This window comes from Panulirus ornatus, chromosome 5 (genome assembly GCF_036320965.1).
Source record: "Panulirus ornatus isolate Po-2019 chromosome 5, ASM3632096v1, whole genome shotgun sequence".
In the NCBI taxonomy this organism is placed as follows: domain Eukaryota; kingdom Metazoa; phylum Arthropoda; class Malacostraca; order Decapoda; family Palinuridae; genus Panulirus; species Panulirus ornatus.
Window position 1 is genome coordinate 27,970,985 of NC_092228.1, and position 18,397 is coordinate 27,989,381.

The 18,397-nt window shown below is 42.5% G+C and overlaps 1 protein-coding gene across 1 annotated transcript in view; it reads left to right on the forward strand.

Moving 5' to 3' along the window:
• The first annotated feature begins 2,200 nt into the window (after window positions 1-2,200).
• The window catches only part of LOC139748641 (midasin), a 355,039-nt gene continuing 338,842 nt past the window's right edge, over window positions 2,201-18,397 (forward strand). Inside the window, exon 1 of the mRNA XM_071661871.1 lies at window positions 2,201-2,436. Coding sequence (XP_071517972.1) covers window positions 2,230-2,436 — 207 coding nt within the window. The 5' untranslated portion in view covers window positions 2,201-2,229. The remainder of the gene's footprint in view (window positions 2,437-18,397) is intronic.

Sequence of the window (18,397 nt, forward strand, 5' to 3'; positions counted from 1 at the left end):
TAATGTGCTGAGAGGTGCAACTGGAGGATGTCTGATCATTATCTTGTGGAGGCTAAGGTGAAGATTTGTATGGGTTTTCAGAAAAGAAGAGTGAATGTTGGGGTGAAGAGGGTTGTGAAAGTAAGTGAGCTTGAGAAGGAGACCTGTGTGAGGAAGTACCAGGAGAGACCTGAGTACAGAATGGAAAAAGGTGAGAACAATGGAAGTAAGGGGTGTGGGGGAGGAATGGATGTATTTAGGATCAGTGATGGATTGCGCAAAAGATGCTTGTGGCATGAGAAGAGTGGGAGGTGGGTGATTAGAAAGGGTAGTGAGTGGTGGGATGAAGAAGTAAGAGTATTAGTGAAAGAGAAGAGAGAGGCATTTTGGACAATTTTAGCAGGGAAGTAGCGCAAATGACTGGGAGATGTATAAAAGAAAGCGGCACGAGGTCAAGGGAAAGATGCAAGAGGTGAAAAAAAGGGCAAATGAGAGTTGGGGTGAGAGAGCATCGTTAAATTTTAGGGAGACTAAATTGATGTTTTGGAAGGAGGTAAAAAGTGCATAAGAGAAGAGAACAAATGGGAACATAGGTGAAGGGGGGAAATGGGGAGGTAACAACAAGTAGTGATGAAGTGAGAAGGAGATGGAGTGAGTATTTTGAAGGTCTGTTGAATGTGTTTGATGATAAGAGTGGTAGACATAGGGTGTTTTGGTCAGGGTGGTGTGCAAAGTGAAAGGGTCATGGAGAATGGTCTGGTAAAAAGAGAAGAGGTAGTGAAAGCTTTGTAGATGATGAAAGCTGGCAAGGCAGCGGGTTTGGAAGGTATTGCAGTGGAATTTATCAAAAAAGGAAGTGAATGTGTTGTTGATTGGTTGGTAAGGATATTCAAAGTATGTATGGTTCATGGTAAGGTGCCTGAGGATTGGTGGAATGCATGCATAGTGCTATTGTACAAAGGCAAAGGGGATAAAAATGAGTGCTCAAATTACAGAGGTATAAGTTTGTTGAGTATTCCTCAGAAATTACATGGGAGGATACTGATTGAGAGGGTGAAGGCATATACAGAGCATCAGATTTGGGAAGAGCAATGTAGTTTCAGAAGTGGCAGAGCTTGTGTGGATCAGGTGCTTGCTTTGAAGAATGTATGTGAGAAATACTTAGAAAAACAGATGGATTTGTATGTAGCATTTATGGATCTGAAGAGAGCATATGATAGGATTGATAGAGATGCTCTGTGGAAGGTATTAAGAGTATATGGTGTGGGAGGTAAGTTGCTAGAAGCAGTGAAAAGTTTTTACTAAGGAAGTAAGGCATGTGCACGAGTAGAAAGGGAGGAATGTGGCTGGTTCTCAGTGAATGTCAGTTTGCGGCAGGAGTGTGTGATGTCTCCATCATATATATATATATAATATATATATATAAATATTTTTTTTTTTTTTTGCATCTCAAGGTGTACCTTACTTGAAAAAGGAATATTCAAGGGGACATACGGGCTTGTTAGCATTTGTCTCCAAATTTTAATGAAAATTATAGAGTGAATAGCCATCCAACTTAAAGAGGTACACAAAGTTTTTGAAGATGACCAGCAGTCTTTTCAAGTTCTTACATGTATTTAAGAAAAATCAAGGAAGTTTGAATGTTACTCTTTTGTTAATTATTGTATGAATGACATGATTATTTACCAGATGTGGTCATGAATTTTGCTTAAAGACATGGGTTGAGGTAAAGGGGCCAAGCAACTATGGAATTTTGGACTTCTCAGAATCATCCTCATTGAAAGTAGTGATTGCTTCTTTGATGGGATGGAAAACCTGTGACTTTCATTTTGACTTTATCACTTATAATTTTTATGGTCTTGGGAGGCAAGCCATGTGCTTTCCCGTTGTCCACTGTTCATTCACTTGCTTGTAAACAGTGCAGGACATTTAACTCAAGTTTTCATGATTTTTTGGTAGTAATGGGTACTTTTTACTTCTGACTAGAGAATTATATTCATTGATCAAGACTTTTGCGATTGCTGCCTCATACTTTAAGAACTGAAAAGTGGAATTTTGTGACTTGGGGTAGTTCTGTTCCCAAATTTATAAGAGGATGGTGAAATGAAATATCATAATCAGTTTGGTGTTATATGGGACCCACCTGTATATCTTAGTTTATTTTTTTTGCCATTCATCATTTTTTTAAACAACTTCACAAAACTTTTTTTCCACAGGTTGGCTTGCCAGTGCTTAGGTTTCTTATCTAGGATGAGTGAGATGCAGCGAGAATCTTTAGTGCTTAAGAAGGTTTCACTGGAAACTCACAGAAGATTATTAGTTAGAAATGGTATGGCAGGATACCATGTTTTGCAAGATGTACGGACTGAGGAAGCGTTGAGCGAGGGCTGTCCAGCATTTCGACATTCTGTCACCATTAGTGGGGTGTCACTTCCTATCTATGATAAGAGATTTCAGGTAACGTACTGTTGATGTTAGTGTGTCATTAATGGTCTCAGGTAGTATCCATGCTTCTGTTTATAATGTGCTTTTTTCTTTTTGTCCATTTACTGCAGTTTTGACTTGTTTCTCAGTCCACAAGAATACAAGTTGAATATGAAATTCAGTAGGAATATATCAATTAGTGATGGTAATGACAAGTGTGCTAGCATTTGTCAGTAACGATCATTAACTGTTGCTTCTGTTGTTAGCCTACCCTCCTTTCTCCTTGGTTATCCACCACAGCAGCCTAGTTAGTATTCTCGTCATGTAAGATTGTATCAGAGTCAGGGAAACAAAGTTAAATTGTGATTACCTCAAGAACAATTGTTTTTGTAGTCACTAATGGTGTGACAGATTTTGCAGGTCTTTGTAGATATTGATGCTTTATCCCTTATTGTATTAACCATTTTGCAAAAAAATTTTATGAGAGGAAATTGAAGTAGTTTGGATGGAAGGGGTCTAGTGTTGCTGCAAAGTACTGGGTGCTGAGCATATTAAGGTATGGTTGTTTTGGAAGTATTTTTATTTTTTTTTGGGCAGGTATTGAATGTTTGTGGTGGTTAAGCAGCCAGTAATTGTTCTGAGTACTCTCTTTTGTATGGTTTTCAGCTTTCTTAACTTTTCCTTTGACAGGTGGATGACCAGGTAGGTGAGGCATAGTTTCAGGGTATAGTGCATGCTGTTTGTTGAGGACATGAAAGGATTTTTTTCTCCAAAGCTAATGCTTGTTGCCAGGCCGTCCCTTCCCACACAAATTGCTACCCATGCCCATCACACAACACTGTGGTATCCTGCTACACTGTTACTTCCCCTACCTCACACAGTATCCTTCCTCCCTGTACACTTCACGACTGCTCTCTGCCTCACTGGTATCTCCTTTCTACCCCATATGCAATGTATTACCACAACACTTTTGTTTCCTTCCCTTTCTTCTGACTTTTCTATACTGCATTTTGCCACACTGAACCCTCCTTGCCCACACACATCACCACTGCTTATGGTATCTTTGCTACCTCCCTTCTCACGCATACAGTGCTGCAATTTTCACCACACTGTTACCTGTCTCCCCCCACACATTGCTACTGTTTCTACCACGCTCTCACCTCTATTCTCACATACAAAGAACTAAAAGCAAAGGTTCAAAGATCAGCAAAGAAGGTACAAGAAATAAGAGAGCAGAATCACAGGGAAAGGTAGAGGCCTTAGATTTACCCACCTTGGAAGAGAGAAGAGTGAGGGTTGACCTGAACACAGCACTAGCTTTTAAAGTAGATATAAGATTTACACTCAAATGAGAGTTGGGGTGAGAGAGTATCATTAGATTTCAGGGAGAACAAAAAGATGTTTTGGAAGGAGGTAAATAAAGTGCGTAAGTCAAGGGAGCAAATGGGAACTTTAGTGAAGGGGGCTAATGGGGAGGTGATAACAAGTAGTGGTGATGTGAGAAGGAGATGGAGTGAGTATTTTGAAGGTTTGTTGAATGTGTTTGATGATAGAGTGGCAGATTTAGGATGTTTTGGTCGAGGTGGTGTGCAAAGTGAGAGGGTTAGGGAAAATGATTTGGTAAATAGAGAAGAGGTAGTAAAAGCTTTACGGAAGATGAAAGCCAGCAAGGCAGCAGGTTTGGATGGTATTGGAGTGGAATTTATTAAAAAAGGGGGTGACTGTATTGTTGACTGGTTGGTAAGGTTATTTAATGTATGTATGATTCATGGTGAGGTGCCTGATGATTGGCGGAATGCTTGCATAGTGCCATTGTACAAAGGCAAAGGGGATAAGAGTGAGTGCTCAAATTACAGAGGTATAAGTTTGTTGAGTATTCCAGGTAAATTATATGGGAGGGTATTGATTGAGAGGGTGAAGGCATGTAGAGAGCATCAGATTGGGGAAGAGCAGTGTGGTTTCAGAAGTGGTATAGGATGTGTGGATCAGGTGTTTGCTTTGAAGAATGTATGTGAGAAATACTTAGAAAACAAATGGATTTGTATGTAGCATTTATGGATCTGGAGAAGGCATGTGATAGAGTTGATAGAGATGCTCTGTGGAAGATTATAAGAATATATGGTGTGGGAGGCAAGTTGTTAGAAGCAGTGAAAAGTTTTTATCGAGGATGTAAGGCATGTGTACGTGTAGGAAGAGAGGAAAGTGATTGGTTCTCAGTGAATATAGGTTTGCGGCAGGGGGGTGTGATGTCTCCATGGTTGTTTGATTTGTGTATGGATGGGGTTGTTAGGGAGGTGAATGCAAGAGTTTTGGAAAGAGGGGCAAGTATGCAGTCTGTTGTGGATGAGAGAGCTTGGGAAGTGAGTCAGTTGTTGTTCGCTGATGATACAGCGCTGGTGGCTGATTCATGTAAGAAACTGCAGAAGCTGGTGACTGAGTTTGGTAAAGTGTGTGAAAGAAGAAAGTTAAGAGTAAATGCGAATAAGAGCAAGGTTATTAGGTACAGTAGGGTTGAGGGTCAAGTCAATTGGGAGGTAAGTTTGAATGGAGAAAAACTGGAGGAAGTCAAGTGTTTAAGATATCTGGGAGTGGATCTGGCAGCGGATGGAACCATGGAAGCGGAAGTGAATCATAGGGTGGGGGAGGGGGCAAAAATTCTGGGAGCCTTGAAGAATGTTTGGAAGTCGAGAACATTATCTCGGAAAGCAAAAATGGGTATGTTTGAAGGAATAGTGGTTCCAACAATGTTGTATGGTTGCGAGGCGTGGGCTATGGATAGAGTTGTGCGCAGGAGGGTGGATGTGCTGGAAATGAGATGTTTGAGGACAATATGTGGTGTGAGGTGGTTTGATCGAGTAAGTAATGTAAGGGTAAGAGAGATGTGTGGTAATAAAAAGAGTGTGGTTGAGAGAGCAGAAGAGGGTGTTTTGAAATGGTTTGGTCACATGGAGAGAATGAGTGAGGAAAGATTGACCAAGAGGATATATATGTCGGAGGTGGAGGGAACGAGGAGAAGTGGGAGACCAAATTTTAGGTGGAAAGATGGAGTGAAAAAGATTTTGAGTGATCGGGGCCTGAACATGCAGGAGGATGAAAGGCGTGCAAGGAATAGAGTGAATTGGAATGATGTGGTATACGGGGGTCGACGTGCTGTCAATGGATTGAACCAGGGCATGTGAAGCATCTGGGGTAAACCATGGAAAGTTGTGTGGGGCCTGGATGTGGAAAGGGAGCTGTGGTTTCGGTGCATTATTACATGACAGCTAGAGACTGAGTGTGAACGAATGGGGCCTTTGGTGTCTTTTCCTAGCGCTACCTCGCACACATGAGGGGGGGAGGGGGTTGTTATTCCATGTGTGGCGAGGTGAGGATAGGAACAAATATAGGCAGACAGTATGAATTATGTACATGTGTATATATGTATATGTCTGTGTGTGTATATATATATGTGTACATTGAGATGTAAAGGTATGTATATTTGCGTGTGTGGATGTGTATGCATATACATGTGTATGTGGGCGGGTTGGGCCATTCTTTCATCTGTTTCCTTGCGCTACCTCGCTAACGCTGGAGACAGCGACAAAGCAAAATGATAATAATAAAAAAAAAGATGTACACAGTGAACTGCTCTTTAAGAGATGTATTGACCAAGCAACCAGAGGACATAGCTTAGAATTAGTAAAAAAACTTGCCAAGAAAGATTTGAAGTACTTTTATGTATAAGATGGTGAATGAATGGAATGAAATGAATGAAGACCTGGTTAACACAAACGACTTAGAAGTTTAAAAACTTACATGATAGTAGAGAACCTTCAGAATGTTGGCTTCCTGAGTGTAATCCTTCCTTCCTGTACAGTACACATAGCTGATTACAAATTATTTATTTTATTTATGTATTTATTTTGCTTTGTTGCTGTCTCCCGCGTTTGCGAGGTAGCGCAAGGAAACAGACGAAAGAAATGGCCCAACCCACCCCCATACACATGTATATACATACACGTCCACACACGCAAATATACATACCTATACATCTCAATGTACACGTATATATACACACACAGACACATACATATATACCCATGCACACAATTCACACTGTCTGCCTTTATTCATTCCCATCGCCACCTCGCCACACATGGAATACCATCCCCCTCCCCCCTCATGTGTGCGAGGTAGCGCTAGGAAAAGACAACAAAGGCCCCATTCGTTCACACTCAGTCTCTAGCTGTCATGCAATAATGCCCAAAACCACAGCTCCCTTTCCACATCCAGGCCGCACACAACTTTCCATGGTTTACCCCAGACGCTTCACATGCCCTGATTCAATCCACTGACAGCACGTCAACCCTGGTATACCACATCGATCCAGTTCACTCTATTCCTTGCCCGCCTTTCACCCTCCTGCATGTTCAGGCCCCGATCACTCAATATCTTTTTCACTCCATCTTTCCACCTCCAATTTGGTCTCCCACTTCTCCTCGTTCCCTCCACCTCTGACACATATATCCTCTTGGTCAATCTTTCCTCACTTATTCTCTCCATGTGCCCAAACCATTTCAAAACACCCTCTTCTGCTCTCTCAACCACGCTCTTTTTATTGCCACACATCTCTCTTACCCTTACATTACTTACTCGATCAAACTACCTCACACCACACATTGTCCTCAAACATCTCATTTCCAGCACATCCATCCTCCTGCGCACAACTCTATCCATAGCCCACGCCTCGCAACCATACAACATTGTTGGAACCACTATTCCTTCAAACATACCCATTTTTGCTTTCCGAGATAATGTTCTCGACTTCCAAACATTCTTCAAGGCTCCCAGGATTTTCGCCCCCTCCCCCACCCAATGATTCACTTCCGCTTCCATGGTTCCATCCGCTGCCAGATCCACTCCCAGATATCTTAAACACTTGACTTCCTCCAGTTTTTCTCCATTCAAACTTACCTCCCAATTGACTTGACCCTCAACCCTACTGTACCTAATAACCTTGCTCTTATTCACATTTACTCTTAACTTTCTTCTTTCACATACTTTACCAAACTCAGTCACGAGCTTCTGCAGTTTCTCACATGAATCAGCCACCAGCGCTGTATCATCAGCGAACAACAACTGACACTTCCCAAGCTCTCTCATCCCCAACAGACTTCATACTTGCCCCTCTTTCCAAAACTCTTGCATTCACCTCCCTAACAACCCCATCCATAAACAAATTAAACAACCATGGAGACATCACACCCCCCTGCCGCAAACCTACATTCACTGAGAATCAATCACTTTCCTCTCTTCCTACACGTACACATGCCTTACATCCTCGATAAAAACTTTTCACTGCTTCTAACAACTTTCCTCCCACACCATATATTCTTAATACCTTCCACAGAGCATCTCTATCAACTCTATCATATGCCTTCTCCAGATCCATAAATGCTACATACAAATCCATTTGCTTTTCTAAGTATTTCTCACATACATTCTTCAAAGCAAACACCTGATCCACACATCTTCTACCACTTCTGAAACCACACTGCTCTTCCCCAATCTGGTGCTCTGTACATGCCTTCACCCTCTCAATCAGTACCCTCCCATATAATTTACCAGGAATACTCAACAAACTTATACCTCTGTAATTTGAGCACTCACTCTTATCCCCTTTGCCTTTGTACAAGGGCACTATGCAAGCATTCTGCCAATCCTCAGGCACCTCACCATGAGTCATACATACATTAAATAACCTCACCAACCAGTCAACAATACAGTCACCCCCTTTTTTATTAGATTCCACTGCAGTACCATCCAAACCTGCTGCCTTGCCGGCTTTCATCTTCCGCAAAGATTTTACCACCTCTCCTCTATTTACCAAATCATTTTCCCTAACCCTCTCACTTTGCACACCACCTCGACCAAAACACCCTATATCTGCCACCCTATCATCAAACACATTCAACAAACCTTCAAAATACTCACTCCATCTCCTTCTCACATCACCACTACTTGTTTTCACCTCCCCATTAGTGCCCTTCACTGAAGTTCCCATTTGCTCCCTTGTCTTATGCACTTTATTTACCTCCTTTCAGAACATCTTTTTATTCTCCCTAAAATTTAATGATACTCTCTCACCCCAACTCTCATTTGCCCTCTTTTTCACCTCTTGCACCTTTCTCTTGACCTCCTGTCTCTTTCTTTTATACATCTCCCACTCAATTGCATTTTTTCCCTTCAAAAATCATCCAAATGCCTCTCTCTTCTCTTTCACTAATAATCTTACTTCTTCATCCCACCACTCACTACCCTTTCTAATCAACCCACCTCCCACGCTTCTCAAGCCACAAGCATCTTTTGCGCAATCCATCACTGATTCCCTAAATACATCCCATTCCTCCCCCACTCCCCTTACTTCCATTGTTCTCACCTTTTTCCATTCTGTACTCAGTCTCTCCTGGTACTTCCTCACACAAGTCTCCTTCCCAAGCTCACTTACTCTCACCACCCTCTTCACCCCAACATTCACTCTTCTTTTCTGAAAACCCATACAAATCTTCACCTTCGCCTCCACAAGATAATGATCAGACATCCCTCCAGTTGCACCTATCAGCACATTAACATCCAAAAGTCTCTCTTTCTCGCGCCTGTCAATTAACACGTAATCCAATAACGCTCTCTGGCCATCTCTCCTACTTGCATACGTTTACTTATGTATATCTCGCTTTTTAAACCAGGATTCCCAATCACCAGTTCTTTTTCAGCACATAAATCTATAAGCTCTTCACCATTTCCATTTACAACACTGAACACCCCATGTATACCAATTATTCCCTCAACTGCCACATTACTCACCTTTGCATTCAAATCACCCATCACTATAACCCGGTCTTGTGCATCAAAACCACTAACACACTCATTCAGCTGCTCCCAAAACACTTGCCTCTCATGATCTTTCTTCTCATGCCCAGCTGCATATGCACCAATAATCACCCATCTCTCTCCATCAACTTTCAGTTTTACCCATATTAATCGAGAATTTACTTTTTTACATTCTATCACATACTCCCACAACTTCTTACTCAGGAGTAGAGCTACTCCTTCCCTTGCTCTTGTCCTCTCACTAACCCCTGACTTTACTCCCAAGACATTCCCAAACCACTCTTCCCCTTTACCCTTGAGCTTCGTTTCACTCAGAGCCAAAACATCCAGGTTCCTTTCCTCAAACATACTACCTATCTCTCCTTTTTTCACATCTTGGTTCATCCACACACATTTAGACACCCCAATCTGAGTCTACGAGGAGGACGAGCACTCCCCGCGTGACTCCTTCTGTTTCCCATTTTTTAGAAAGTTAAAATACAAGGAGGGGAGGATTTCTGGCCCCACGCTCCCGTCCCCTCTAGTCGCCTTCTACGACACGTGAGGAATGCGTGAGAAGTATTCTTTCACCCCTATCCCTAGGGATAATATATATATATATATATATATATATATATATATATATATATATATATACCTCACATCTCCAGCATAACTTCGTTTATTATACCCTAATAATGGACTCTACCAAACCTGAATGTGATCTGCAATGTGACAAGAGGCTTCTGGAGGTATGGGCTGACAGACCATTGATGCTGAGTTACCCACATGACAGCTAACTGGGGAAGGAGCCGCCAGGTGACAGCCGAGGACTGACTCCAAATTCCTGCAACGGGAAGTCAGCACCACAAGTAAAGCATCCTCCTCGAAGGCTCAGAGTGGGGTGCCTAAATGTGTGTGGATGTAACCAAGATGTGAAGACCCTTACTGGAAAAACAATCACTCTTGAAGTAGAACCTTCAGACACAATTGAAAATGTGACGGAAAATAGTGAAATTGGAGAAAAATGTAGCTTAGACATTGAAGCCTATTGATACAGGGGTTAAATTGATGAGAACTGATATTGACGTTTGTGTAAATAAATTATACATTTCCTTTTTTCCATAGCCAGAGGTTGAACCATTATGTGACATTCATTTTTTTCATTCATTTCAAGCTAGAAGTTTCAGTTTTCTAAATTGTTTCTTACATTTTTCATATGTATATATATGTATGTGTGTGTGTGTGTATATGTGCGTATGTATGTGTATGTGTGTGTATGTGTATATGTATATATATATATATATGTATATTATCCCTGGGGATAGGGGTGAAAGAATACTTCCCACGTATTCCTCGCGTGTCGTAGAAAGCGACTAGAGGGGACGGGAGCGGGGGGCCAGAAATCCTCCCCTCCTTGTATTAACTTTCTAAAAATGGGAAACAGAAGAAGGAGTCACGCGGGGAGTGCTCATCCTCCTCGAAGGCTCAGAGTGGGGTGCCTAAATGTATGTGGATGTAACCAAGATGTGAAAAAAGGAGAGATAGGTAGTATGTTTGAGGAAAGGAACCTGGATGTTTTGGCTCTGAGTGAAACGAAGCTCAAGGGTAAAGGGGAAGAGTGGTTTGGGAATGTCTTGGGAGTAAAGTCAGGGGTTAGTGAGAGGACAAGAGCAAGGGAAGGAGTAGCAATACTCCTGAAACAGGAGTTGTGGGAGTATGTGATAGAGTGTAAGAAAGCAAATTCTCGATTAATATGGGTAAAACTGAAAGTTGATGGAGAGAGGTGGGTGATTATTGGTGCTTATGCACCTGGGCATGAGAAGAAAGATCAAGAGAGGCAAGTGTTTTGGGAGCAGCTGAATGAGTGTGTTAGTGGTTTTGATGCACGAGACCGGGTTATAGTGATGGGTGATTTGAATGCAAAGGTGAGTAATGTGGCAGTTGAGGGAATAATTGGTATACATGGGGTGTTCAGTGTTGTAAATGGAAATGGTGAAGAGCTTGTAGATTTATGTGCTGAAAAAGGACTGATGATTGGGAATACCTGGTTTAAAAAGCGAGATATACATAAGTATACTTATGTAAGTAGGAGAGATGGCCAGAGAGCGTTATTGGATTACGTGTTAATTGACAGGCGTGCGAAAGAGAGACTTTTGGATGTTAATGTGCTGAGAGGTGCAACTGGAGGGATGTCTGATCATTATCTTGTGGAGGCTAAGGTGAAGATTTGTATGGGTTTTCAGAAAAGAAGAGTGAATGTTGGGGTGAAGAGGGTGGTGAAAGTAAGTGAGCTTGAGAAGGAGACCTGTGTGAGGAAGTACCAGGAGAGACTGAGTACAGAATGGAAAAAGGTGAGAACAATGGAAGTAAGGGGTGTGGGGGAGGAATGGGATGTATTTAGGGAATCAGTGATGGATTGCGCAAAAGATGCTTGTGGCATGAGAAGAGTGGGAGGTGGGTTGATTAGAAAGGGTAGTGAGTGGTGGGATGAAGAAGTAAGAGTATTAGTGAAAGAGAAGAGAGAGGCATTTGGACGATTTTTGCAGGGAAAAAATGCAATTGAGTGGGAGATGTATAAAAGAAAGAGACAGGAGGTCAAGAGAAAAGTGCAAGAGGTGAAAAAAAGGGCAAATGAGAGTTGGGGTGAGAGAGTATCATTAAATTTTAGGGAGAATAAAAAGATGTTCTGGAAGGAGGTAAATAAAGTGCGTAAGACAAGGGAGCAAATGGGAACTTCAGTGAAGGGCGCAAATGGGGAGGTGATAACAAGTAGTGGTGATGTGAGAAGGAGATGGAGTGAGTATTTCGAAGGTTTGTTGAATGTGTTTGATGATAGAGTGGCAGATATAGGGTGTTTTGGTCGAGGTGGTGTGCAAAGTGAGAGGGTTAGGGAAAATGATTTGGTAAACAGAGAAGAGGTAGTGAAAGCTTTGCGGAAGATGAAAGCCGGCAAGGCAGCAGGTTTGGATGGTATTGCAGTGGAATTTATTAAAAAAGGGGGTGACTGTATTGTTGACTGGTTGGTAAGGTTATTTAATGTATGTATGACTCATGGTGAGGTGCCTGAGGATTGACGGAATGCGTGCATAGTGCCATTGTACAAAGGCAAAGGGGATAAGAGTGAGTGCTCAAATTACAGAGGTATAAGTTTGTTGAGTATTCCTGGTAAAGTATATGGGAGGGTATTGATTGAGAGGGTGAAGGCATGTACAGAACATCAGATTGGGGAAGAGCAGTGTGGTTTCAGAAGTGGTAGAGGATGTGTGGATCAGGTGTTTGCTTTGAAGAATGTATGTGAGAAATACTTAGAAAAGCAAATGGATTTGTATGTAGCATTTATGGATCTGGAGAAGGCATATGATAGAGTTGATAGAGATGCTCTGTGGAAGGTATTAAGAATATATGGTGTGGGAGGAAAGTTGTTAGAAGCAGTGAAAAGTTTTTATCGAGGATGTAAGGCATGTGTACGTGTAGGAAGAGAGGAAAGTGATTGGTTCTCAGTGAATGTAGGTTTGCGGCAGGGGTGTGTGATGTCTCCATCATATATATATATATATATATATATATATATATATATATATATATATTTTTTTTTTTTTTATTATACTTTGTCGCTGTCTCCCGCGTTTGCGAGGTAGCGCAAGGAAACAGACGAAAGAAATGGCCCAACCCCCCCCCCCCATACACATGTATATACATACGTCCACACACGCAAATATACATACCTACACAGCTTTCCATGGTTTACCCCAGACGCTTCACATGCCTTGATTCAATCCACTGACAGCACGTCAACCCCGGTATACCACATCGCTCCAATTCACTCTATTCCTTGCCCTCCTTTCACCCTCCTGCATGTTCAGGCCCCAATCACACAAAATCTTTTTCACTCCATCTTTCCACCTCCAATTTGGTCTCTCTCTTCTCCTCGTTCCCTCCACCTCCGACACATATATCCTCTTGGTCAATCTTTCCTCACTCATTCTCTCCATGTGCCCAAACCACTTCAAAACACCCTCTTCTACTCTCTCAACCACGCTCTTTTTATTTCCACACATCTCTCTTACCCTTACGTTACTCACTTGATCAAACCACCTCACACCACACATTGTCCTCAAACATCTCATTTCCAGCACATCCATCCTCCTGCGCACAACTCTATCCATAGCCCACGCCTCGCAACCATACAACATTGTTGGAACCACTATTCCTTCAAACATACCCATTTTTGCTTTCCGAGATAATGTTCTCGACTTCCACACATTCTTCAAGGCCCCCAGAATTTTCGCCCCCTCCCCCACCCTATGATCCACTTCCGCTTCCATGGTTCCATCCGCTGCCAGATCCACTCCCAGATATCTAAAACACTTCACTTCCTCCAGTTTTTCTCCATTCAAACTCACCTCCCAATTGACTTGACCCTCAACCCTACTGTACCTAATAACCTTGCTCTTATTCACATTTACTCTTAACTTTCTTCTTCCACACACTTTACCAAACTCAGTCACCAGCTTCTGCAGTTTCTCACATGAATCAGCCACCAGCGCTGTATCATCAGCGAACAACATATATATATACACATATATACATATACATGCACACATATACACACACACACACATATTTGTGGCAGGGGTGTGTGATGTCTCCATGGTTGTTTAATTTGTTTATGGATGGGTTGTTAGGGAGGTAAATGCAAGAGTTTTGGAAAGAGGGGCAAGTATGAAGTCTGTTGGGGATGAGAGAGCTTGGGAAGTGAGTCAGTTGTTGTTTGCTAATGATACAGCGCTGGTGGCTGATTCATGTGAGAAACTGCAGAAGCTGGTGACTGAGTTTGGTAAAGTGTGTGGAAGAAGATATTTAAGAGTAAATGTGAATAAGAGCAAGGTTATTAGGTACAGTAGGGTTGAGGGTCAAGTCAATTGGGAGGTGAGTTTGAATGGAGAAAAACTGGAGGAAGTGAAGTGTTTTAGATATCTGGGAGTGGATCTGGCAGCGGATGGAACCATGGAAGCGGAAGTGGATCATAGGGTGGGGGAGGGGGCGAAAATTCTGGGGGCCTTGAAGAATGTGTGGAAGTTGAGAACATTTTCTCGGAAAGCAAAAATGGGTATGTTTGAAGGAATATTGATTCCAACAATGTTGTATGGTTGCGAGGCGTGGGCTATGGATAGAGTTGTGCGCAGGAGGATGGATGTGCTGGAAATGAGATGTTTGAGGACAATGTGTGGTGTGAGGTGGTTTGATCGAGTGAGTAACGTAAGGGTAAGAGAGATGTGTGGAAATAAAAAGAGCGTGGTTGAGAGAGTAGAAGAGGGTGTTTTGAAGTGGTTTGGGCACATGGAGAGAATGAGTGAGGAAAGATTGACCAAGAGGATATATGTGTCGGAGGTGGAGGGAACGAGGAGAAGAGGGAGACCAAATTGGAGGTGGAAAGATGGAGTGAAAAAGATTTTGTGTGATTGGGGCCTGAACATGCAGGAGGGTGAAAGGAGGGCAAGGAATAGAGTGAATTGGAGCGATGTGGTATACCGGGGTTGACGTGCTGTCAGTGGATTGAATCAAGGCATGTGAAGCGTCTGGGGCAAAACATGGAAAGCTGTGTAGGTATGTATATTTGCGTGTGTGGACGTATGTATATACATTTGTATGGGGGGGGGGTTGGGCCATTTCTTTCGTCTGTTTCCTTGCGCTACCTCTCAAACGCAGGAGACAGCGACAAAGTATAATATATAAATAAATATAAACATAGATATATATATATATATATTTTTTATATATATATATATATATATATATATATATATATATATATATATTTTTTTTTTTTTTTTTATACTTTGTCGCTGTCTCCCGCGTTTGCGAGGTAGCGCAAGGAAACAGACGAAAGAAATGGCCCAACCCACCCCCATACCCATGTATATACATACGTCCACACACGCAAATATACATACCTACACAGCTTTCCATGGTTTACCCCAGATGCTTCACCTGCCCTGATTCAATCCACTGACAGCACGTCAACCCCGGTATACCACATCGCTCCAATTCACTCTATTCCTTGCCCTCCTTTCACCCTCCTGCATGTTCAGGCCCCGATCACACAAAATCTTTTTCACTCCATCTTTCCACCTCCAATTTGGTCTCCCTCTTCTCCTCATTCCCTCCACCTCCGACACATATATCCTCTTGGTCAATCTTTCCTCACTCATTCTCTCCATGTGCCCAAACCAATGCAAAACACCCTCTTCTGCTCTCTCAATCACGCTCTTTTAATTTCCACACATCTCTCTCACCCCCACGCCACCCACTCGATCAAACCACCTCACACCACACACCATCCCCAAACATCTCACCTCCAGCACATCCATCCTCCCGCGCATCACCCCATCCACAGCCCACGCCCCGCAACCACACAACACTGCCAGAACCACCATTCCCTCAAACACACCCACCCCCGCTCTTTGAGATAATGCTCTCGACCTCCACACACCCCCCAAGGCTCCCAGAACCTTCGCCCCCTCCCCCACCCCACGATCCACCCCCGCCTCCATGGTTCCATCCGCTGCCAGATCCACTCCCAGACATCCAATATATATATATATATATATATATATATATATATATATTTTTTTTTTTCATACTATTCGCTATTTCCCGCGATAGCGAGGTAGCGTTAAGAACAGAGGACTGGGCCTTTGAGGGAATATCCTCATCTGGCCCTCTTCTCTGTTCCTTCTTTTGGGGGGAAAAAAAAAAAAAAAAAAAAATGAGAGGGGAGGATTTCCAGCCCCCCGCTCCCTTCCCTTTTAGTCGCCTTCTACGACACGCAGGGAATACGTGGGAAGTATTCTTTCTCCCCTATCCCCAGGGATATATATATATATATATATATATACATATATATATATATATATATATATATATATATATATATATATATATACATATGAAAAATGGAAGAAATAATTTAGAAAACTGAAACTTCTAGCTTGAAATGAAATGAGATATGAATGTCACATAATGGTTCATCCTCTGGCTATGGAAAAGGGAAATGTATAATTTATTTACACAAACGACAATAGTAGTTTTCATCAATTTAACCACTGTATCATATTGCCTGGTCCACTTCTCTTATCATGAAACTGGAATATTGGCTTATGATATTACTCCAAATAGGTAACCATATTCCCACTTCCTACCACATTCTTACCTCCCTCACCGTACACAGCATTGCAGCTCCATGCCATGCTGTCACCTCCCTCAACAAACAGATCATTGCCAGGCTGTTCTCTTCATTTCCAACCACCTTGCAGCTACTCTCCTCACCACATCGTTGCTTCCCCCGAAAAAAAGAAAGAACAACACACACACACACCACTGCTGCTGCTCTCCATCACACTGTCCCTATCTTCCTCATCGTACACATTGCTTCTTTTTTGTTGCCTCCCTGCCACTTCATATACACTGCTGCTGCTTTCCTTTCTTTACATATTGCTACAGCTTCTTGCCATGCTGTTCTTGATTGCACCCTCCATATCACATACATCACTACTGGTACTGTTCCACCCCACACTGTCACCTCCCTTCCCACACACTTTCCCACTGCTTCCTTCCACTGTGTCACATCCCTTGTCTCTGCACACATTGCTTCCACCGCCTGCCACATTGTTGTCTTTCTCATCATTCACATCACTACTGCTCCTCACCATACTGTCACTTCCTTTATCTCTCCGCACATTGCTACTGCTCCATGTCAGACTGTATTCAGTCTCACCACACACATTGCTGCAGCTCCCCATCACAGTGGCTCCTCCCTCAACACACACATTACTACCTCCTTTGCTTGGCGTTACAGCATCCCATCACATTTTCACCGCCATACTTCCCCACACACATTGCTACTACTCCCTGCCACTCTTTCGTCTCCCTCTTTCCCCACACACATTGCTACTGCTTCCTGCCACACAGTATCCTCCTTTTCCACACACACATCAGCACTACTCTCCACTGCACCCTTGCCTTACTCCTCATCACACACATTGCTACTGGTAGATGCTACACTGATGTCTCCCACGTCACACATTGCAACTGGTACCTGCCGTACTGTTGTCTCCCTCATCACACACATCATTACTGCTCCCCACCACACTCTCACCACCCTCATCACCTGACACAGTGTTCCTGCTGCTGCTCCACACATGAACCACATGCCCGCCATACTGTTGCCTCCCTCTCCATATTCATTGTTGTTGGTGTAAGTGGTGGTTTTCTTTTATACCATTAACTCATCACACTCATCACTGAATCTTGGACATTTGTTGGATGCTGTTGTAAGGGCAAAATACAGAAATAACAAGCACAGAGTGTACCAGTTGCAAGCCCCTTCATGTTGTGTCGTTTCACATATATGTCTTTAGTTTATTAGGGAAACTAAATCACTGTATGTTGAAAAGTCTCACACTAAGATTTGCCATTGAAAGCAGAGGTTATCAACATAACCTAAACCTCCATTCTGTCTGGATGCTGAGAGGGTGAGAATGGTTTCTTGTGTGTACCCTGTTGTCATGCAGCATCCCTCCCCCTGACTTTCACCCAGTTGTACACTATGTATTGGATGTATGTTGTGAGTGCTTTGTGCTTTAGTATACTATGTTGTGTTATATCCCTGTAATCTTACGCCATCATTGAAAAATCTAGTTCCAGAGGAAAGTTTTGTAGTGTTTGCAAGAGGCAACATAATAGTCTTATTCTCAACATAGAACTGGATGTCATAAAGGGCTGTAGAAATGAAGAATGGTTTGTTGATGTTGCATGCCAACTCAGATAACCTCCAATCAATGTGTGTCAAGAACACTGACGATATTATGGTGAAAGTGAAGCAAATGATCCAGCAAGCCTGACCTGTCCATTTCCGAGGGAAAAATAACAGAACATTTGTCTTTTGAATTCCTTATTATTGATTGTGTGTTACACATATGTATTTAGTATGGATTTTAGGTACATATATGTAAGTTAGGTGCTGCTGGACATGGGTTAAGAACATATCTGAAGCTGATTACAGTATTCCTCATGTGGAAAATTTTACTCCAAGTCGTGTTTTTCAGGGACTTAACCCTGACGTATATCAAGGACCCCTTGT